A 7,194-nucleotide genomic window follows, 5' to 3' on the forward strand; every position below is an offset into this window, starting at 1 on the left:
GAAAAGAGTGAAAAAGGCGCCATCCCGCAGTGTTTTTAAAAGTCCGAAGAACCCAAAGAGATGTTACTTTGAATGAAGAATATAAAAACAGAGAAACCAGAAAGCGATCACTGTTATATTTGAGGGAGGCCCTGAAAAACGATTACTTGTTCTGCCAACTTGTGTTGCAGTAAAAAAGTAACGTAGCGGTTATAAAAAGACAGTTTATTTTTTTTTGTAACAGAAAACAGCTGGACACATTTACTGATTTTTCGTTGAAATAAAAAATGCAGCATTCTCGTCCCGGGCTGAGCCTGAATGCCAGTGTTCCTGTGGGTATCAGAAAATGATCTTGCCTGCGCCACAGATTTCTGACGCCTTACAGAACTACATAAGCAAACCACTTTTTTCCCCCTATAGCCAGACGCCGTGTTAAACTGCCAGGCCTGTTTTAATAGACCGTGGTATATTGATAGGTAATGGTGATGACAGAGTGAATTGGATAAACGTTCCGCCAGCAACTGAAGAGAGAGAAGCCCCTCTGTAGGGTGTGTGTGTGTTTGTTTTTTGGTGTATTTGAGTGGTGGTCCCATGGAGGGACGAGGCTGTGTAGCGGTCCACGGGCGTGGCCGTCTGCAGGTGGGCTTGTGTGTGCCTCTGCCTCCCGAAATTCAGCAGCCTGGGGTGAACTGAATTCAAGGCTGCTGATGGAGAAGCAGATATTGAAAAACCTAAATATGGATGTAGACACATTTTAAGAAGGTGCGAGGTGTAGGGAGGGAAATATGAGTTTCTGGGAGAGATTCGGATGTGCCGACATGGTGGACGGGGATGGAGGGTCACCAAGTGTAGGAAAACGGAGTGATAAAATATGTTGATGTACAGATGACGAGTATTTTACAGCTATTGATCTGTGTGGCGAACATGAGTTTAATCGCGAGTTGTCAGAGCGACGACCTGCACCACAGTAACCTGCCAAAATGTCTTATTCGTGTGACTATAGGTAATCCGTTGCCTCCAGATGCACTATAAACGTGGACCTCGATCAGGCGAAGTACGTGTACTGTGTATCAATGTACGAGCTCAGACTCAGTAAAGTAGGTACAATTAATTCAATCTCTTAAAGTAGAAAAGCGCCAGCAGACGGGATTATTCTGGTGGATGTTCCCAAAAACAATGTCCGGAGTTAGATGATAAAATACCAGGGTGTTTCCAGTATTGCAGGTAGCGTCAATTAGACTTCTGGTAGTGTGCCTTATTTTACATTTCTAGTGTTCAACAGTTGACTCTTGCATAAGGAAGGCTCTTCTGAAATAAACAAAATACTAATTAAGGTACAGCTTTACAGCATAGTGTGGATTCTGACATTGAACGCGGCTGTGCTCGAGTTCACGATAGTCACAGTTAAGTTTTATAGTCAGTCATTTCTATTAAAAAGCAGTGCTTAATTTAAAGGGAACCTAAGTGCAAAATGCACTTTTTGATTTATTTTATACATAAATACAGTATGTGGGTACGGAGGATACCTAGGGTACGTGTGGGTACGGTGTGTCGGGGAACTCACGCAGCGTCAGAAAATAAAACCCTCTCTCTTTTCCTCCGTACCCAAATCTCTAAAAACGGGGCTACAACGGAGCTGATCCAGATTTGCGTCCGATATGACGTAATATCTGAAATGTGGACCCACGGCCCTATCAGAAACGTTGCTATCAGAAACAATGCCCGACTGTTTTGGACGTAATATGATCGGTGTTTACATTAGCATCGCTAACACTCAGAGCTAACCTGTACTGGAGAGCATGTGTGTGAAGAAACAGGAAATAAAAAGGAACTCACCTTGTGATATAACCGGCAAGAGAGAAAGCCTTTGAGCTCCATACTGTTTCAGAGATAATCCTTGATAATCCATGATATGGCGTTTCATCACGGCAGCATTTAGTTTAGACAGTAGCTGCCGGGTCCCGCATGAGCTCAGCCCCCTCCTTTTTTATTTGTATCAACATTTTTTATTTTTCAAAGCTCTATACCCCAAAATCATCACTTTTGAAACAGGAAGTGAAATGGAGGGATATGAGGCATGGCTAGAATGGGTGATCTGTTTGGTATTTTGAGCAAAACACTTCATAGACGTGTTTTTTATATATTTGTATATATCTGAGACCTATGCTATTGCCTAGAAATAGCATGATAGGTGACCTTTAAAAGATGTAACAGGGGGAATGGGGCCACATCCTCACATTTGAGAAGCTAGCTAAATGTTGTTGAATCTTTGCGGAAAAGATGACATATTAATGATAAAACCATTGTCAGAAATTGCTGATAAATTACATTTTGCAGCTCTTTCATATTTACCAATCACGGTCAATGTACTTTTCTTCTAACACTGGTCAAAAACCCAAATATTTTCAGTTTACTTTCCTTTAAAAAAAAAGAAGAGAAATGCAGCTAATTCTCACATTTGAGAAGGATAAAAGTGTAACACACGAATAAATAAAACTCCTGCTACATTTGAGTAAAACATATAATTTTATTAGCACCTTTGAGTTATAGTAAACAGTCCTTTTCAACTAATACATGAATATCCATCTTCTTAATGTTTATACTGGTAATGTCCTCTTACGTACCTTAATTAGGATTGAAGGATAGCTCTTGGAATATTTTATATATTGTTCCCATCCCAGACAAGATAAGTAGGCCTATCCTTCAAGCTATTATTTTTTAGCATACTACCAAACAATTTCAGATTAATATCCCAAACATGTTTGTTTCAACACTTCATTGAAGCTACATCATGCTACATTCATTTCAACATTCTGGGAAACATTGTGCAAATACTTCTGTTAAAATTCCCCTTCCTTTTTGATTTTTTTGATTATTTCGAAACGTCTATACAGTTGTTGAAACATTTTCTCGGCTGCAATTGATCGATGACATTGCAAAAATATACCCACAAAGGGATGCATTAGAATAAAAGAAACCAACAGCATTTGCACCTTATCCAAAAACATAGATATTTACAGTATAGTTTGATGAACAATATTTAGTATCCTAATACAAAATTCCGTATGGCGATTTTTGGCACCGTGAACTGTGGATATCTGTTGACACAGTTGAAAGAAAAACCACATGAGTTGGCCTTCATTTATAATGCTGACAGGGCAAAAGAGAGGTGTGACATTTTTCGTCATTGGTTTAAAATGTTCTACCCGAAGAAGCACAATAAATACAAAAAAAGCAGCCTACAAAAGAAAAGTCTTATTTGAAATAATAAAAAATACAGCTATTCATTCAGACAGGGAGCTTCACTTACAAAACATGACCTTCCTGTTATGTAAGAACGGATAAATCATGCATGGAGAACTGTTAAATTAGAGAACTAAGGAGAAAAAAAGCTCCATATGAGTTTATCCTCCTGTCTTGTCCCTGGAGTTTCCTGCTGATTTCGGCTGGAACTCGACGGTAGGGGCGCTGTTGGGTGCCGTTTCCTGGATTCATTGATGTACATGGTGTTGTTGTCGCCAACCTGAAGTCCGGTGACATTGCTGCAGTGCACATGGACTCCAGGTGCAGGACGGAAACTGGAAGATTCCGGGGTCGAAGATTGACGCTGCAGATACAACAATTAAAAGAGCGAAAAACATCAGCAGTTGAAGTTTAAAGAGGATTCTGCTCATGTTCAGGTTCATATTTGTATTTAGTGTCTCTACTGTGACATGTCGTCTTTTATGAGTCTTTCCTAGAAGGCAACAAAAATGATGACGAGTGGCTTTTCTGCTGCAGTTTGCAACTACTGTAAATGCTTTGAAATAGGAAAAGTGAGAATGGAGTGTGGGACTGAAGGTGTCTTTGGGGAAGCACTTAATGGATGTCCTGTTCTGCTCATTTTCAGGTTAATTTTTATATTTAGTTCTTCTAATGTGACATGTCTCCATGCTTTAATGTTCAAAAAGCTCTTTATTTTTCTCATACTGCCTGTGCTGCAGCACCTCTTTTCTCCCTCTTTCTGAAACCAGAGCCCAGTCTGCTCTGATTGGTTAGCTGGCCGGCTCTATTGTGATTGGTCAACCGCTTAGAGATGTCCCGCCCCTTAGACTATAGCGTACAATGTGTTGGAGCGCTAGCCAATAGAAGCGCGAGTGTTACATAGTGATGTCCCTTTAGAGCAGTGATTCTCAAATGGGGGTACGCGGACCCCTAGGGGTACGTTGGGGTACTGCAGTGAGCAAAAAAAAAAAAAAAAAGATTAATTAAAAAAATACCATGCATGATTACAAAATAATCTTAGTACAATAAGTTAAATAGAAAACAAAATTGTATACAACATATTCCTAGAACCACCTCTTATAAACATGGCAAATGTGTGTATTATTTTGTTCATTGGTTTGTTAAACTTCAATTGAAAAACTCCTTGGAAAAATCTGTTTGAATTTTTTTTCGTTATGTTCTTTTTTTCATGCATAAAGATGAAAATATCCTTAGTTTGTTGTTATTCAAGCATGAAGGAGTTACTAAATCACACTCTGATGGAACATCACTATATTGGAATTATTTATATAGGCTTTTTCTATCACAAATGTTCGGGGTCGGTCAGGGGGTACTTGGCTTTCAATTAACATGGATATTCTACAGAAACTCTGAGACGCAAGTAAAAAAGAAACGTTAATTCTGGGAAAGCAAAATGGTTTTATCTCCTGTGTTAATGAGTCAAGAACTGGTAAAGAAAATGAAAAGCAACAAAAACCCACCAGGTAATTTGGAGACAGGTTCGGCCTGAAATCTGTCTGGGAAGGTTTTTCTTTTCTTTTTGGAGACGACGTCCCAGTTGAACGAGACGGCGGTGAGGTTTGAATGGGGCTCACAGAAGACGCTTTCACTTTGTCTTTAGTCGACGGGCGGCCCACTTCATCAAAACACGCGCTTGAAGGTCGAGGTTTATCTGAAAGGGAAGATATTTTACTACAAACATCAACCCATGATTTGTCTGTAAGTTGTTTTTGCAGCTTTTACGCAAACTTCCTTTTTACCTTGGACTCTTGATTTGTCTCCCTGATCCCAACGACCAGCCACTTCCTGTAACAAGTGAGTTAAAATTCCACTGTAAACACACCATTAAAACCACCTTTAATTACCAGTTTGCACACACTTTTGCATAAAGCCAATAACTGTACAATAATTCTTTTTTTCTCACTACATAAATGCAAGTCAAGTTAATCATATACTTGATAAATATGTTGCCAGAAGGATTATGACGTTTAGTTTCCTATTATCTTCATATTAGAACTCTATGCCCTTCATTGGGGGTTTTACATTCGCTATGTTCAACACTGCAAAACTTCCCTGCGTCAGCAGGAAGTGATACATGTAACATTTTCCAATGACAGCAAAAAAACCTACATGTGTAGAAACAGCACAGCATTGGCCAATTTGGGACAACTATGTCTCACAGACCACATTGGGATTTGTTAAAGACTATCAATGACATAAACACAGTGCAAGAAAGAGACTGAATGATGACATTAAAAGTGTTGTGTGTTCTCCGTTAAAGATACCCACGTAGTATTTTGAAACTAGACCTTTCTGTAAAGCTATATCCAACATTTCTGGGGTGTTAAATACAATTTCTGAGTGTTCTCTTGAGAAAAGGAATACTAGTTGTGTTGTCATTGTCTATATTGTCGCTGTATTGTATAATTAATTGTATAATTATTTGTTGTTTTACTTTGATGTGGGTTTATTTATTTTTTGTTTGTTTTACTTTGATGGAATTTATCTTTGTTAGAGTAGTTTAAAATCGTCTGAATCTCACCTGAACTGGCGAGCGACCTGTCGGCACACTGTTCACTTCTTGAAAAACTTCCCTCACTGTAAAAAAAGAGGCCAAATACAATGATGTATAATTATTTGTTTGTTTTACTTTGATGTGGGTTTATTTATTTTTTTCCGCTTTATGTTTTTTTTCATGGCTCTGTTGTTTAAGTTATATTGTTAAGCTTTTTTTTTCTTTTTTTTTGGTTTCGCCCGTGTGGGTGGAGGGAGGCAGGGAGGGAGGGGGGAGTGTAGTGTGTGTACTGTGATATTACAATATAAATGAAATGGCATCGATACTGTACACTATAATGAAATAAAAAGACAAGGAATTTATCTTAATTAGAGTAGTTTAAAATCGTCTGAGTCTCACCTGAACTGGCGAGCGACCTGTCGGCACACTGTTCACTTCTTGAAAAGATTCCCTCACTGTAAAAAAAGAGGCCAAATACAATGATGTAAAATGTGAATACTGGTACTTTAAAATGTTCTAATGTCTCTTTTGAAGTTGAAGAAACCATATTTGTAAGTGGTGGGTGAAAAAAAAGTGAAAGCAGACCTGAAGTCTTGCTTATGTGAAGACGGTCGATCTGCTCACTCAATCTTTCTCGTTCCCTTTGGTCCTGGAAAGAGGAAGAGAAAGACGATGGTTACAAAATATTGCTGCATCATGTCAGCATGAGTCCTAAGAAGAGATTCGTCCCTCACCTGCTTTTCCAACACTTTATGGACAGCGTCATTTATTCCACTTTTGTGCATCTTATACAGGTCTTCGGACTCAGTTGTACACTCTGCAAACAACATAGAGAAAAGATGTGTAAGATTTGTAACCATTTGAAAATTAAAACCGCATTTAACCTTCATTTTTTAAGACTCAACCTGCCGTGCACGTATATTTAAATATACCCAGCATCCAATGGAATTACTTCAAACTTTTCCAAAAACATTTACATATGTGGAAAAGTATAATGCTAATGTGAAGTTACTTTTTCATTTTCAAGTTTACATTTCTTTTGTCCCCAATGGGCTTCCATAGTTTTATTTTTTTTTACCACATTTGTCTTTATTTCAGTGCAAAGCTTCAACTTGTAACAGAGGAGTTTTACAGTGCTACTTTAAGTAAAAAAAGTCAAAGTTTATTATCAATTTCTGAAAACCACACAGAGAAAAGTCGAGGCTGTTAAAGGCAACATTTCCTGTGACATTTCAACTTTCTGCTTTAAAGGTCACCTAGTATGCAAAATCCTATCCTAATCCTCATTTATACATAAACATGTGTCCCCTCTGTGATTAATTTCTTTAAAAACCTGTCTGAAAATGAGCTGATCAGATTTTGGCCACTTTGTGATGTCATAACGATGTTTTGTCTTGTGTAACCATTAGCCAATCCCCAACAAGGTAACCCCCCCC

The 7,194-nt window shown here is 38.4% G+C and overlaps 1 protein-coding gene across 2 annotated transcripts; it reads right to left on the bottom strand.

Moving 5' to 3' along the window:
- Positions 1–2,499: 2,499 nt before the first annotated feature.
- On the bottom strand, positions 2,500–6,629 carry LOC104951881 (uncharacterized). 2 transcript variants are annotated; one of them, XM_010778614.1, is made up of 6 exons: positions 6,493–6,629; positions 6,344–6,407; positions 5,786–5,841; positions 5,004–5,049; positions 4,725–4,915; positions 2,500–3,586 (listed from the first exon to the last, which is right to left on the bottom strand). In XM_010778614.1, the coding sequence occupies exons 1-6, from the start codon at positions 6,616–6,618 to the stop codon at positions 3,356–3,358; spliced, it is 714 nt and encodes a 237-aa protein (XP_010776916.1). In that variant the 5' UTR covers positions 6,619–6,629; the 3' UTR covers positions 2,500–3,355. The 2 variants fall into 2 exon arrangements, with proteins under 2 accessions (XP_010776916.1, XP_010776915.1); XM_010778613.1 differs by lacking the exon at positions 5,786–5,841 and adding an exon at positions 6,158–6,213.
- Positions 6,630–7,194: the final 565 nt, after the last annotated feature.

This window comes from Notothenia coriiceps, unplaced genomic scaffold, assembly GCF_000735185.1.
Source record: "Notothenia coriiceps isolate Sejong01 unplaced genomic scaffold, NC01 NC01_scaffold00019351, whole genome shotgun sequence".
Lineage (NCBI taxonomy): Eukaryota > Metazoa > Chordata > Actinopteri > Perciformes > Nototheniidae > Notothenia > Notothenia coriiceps.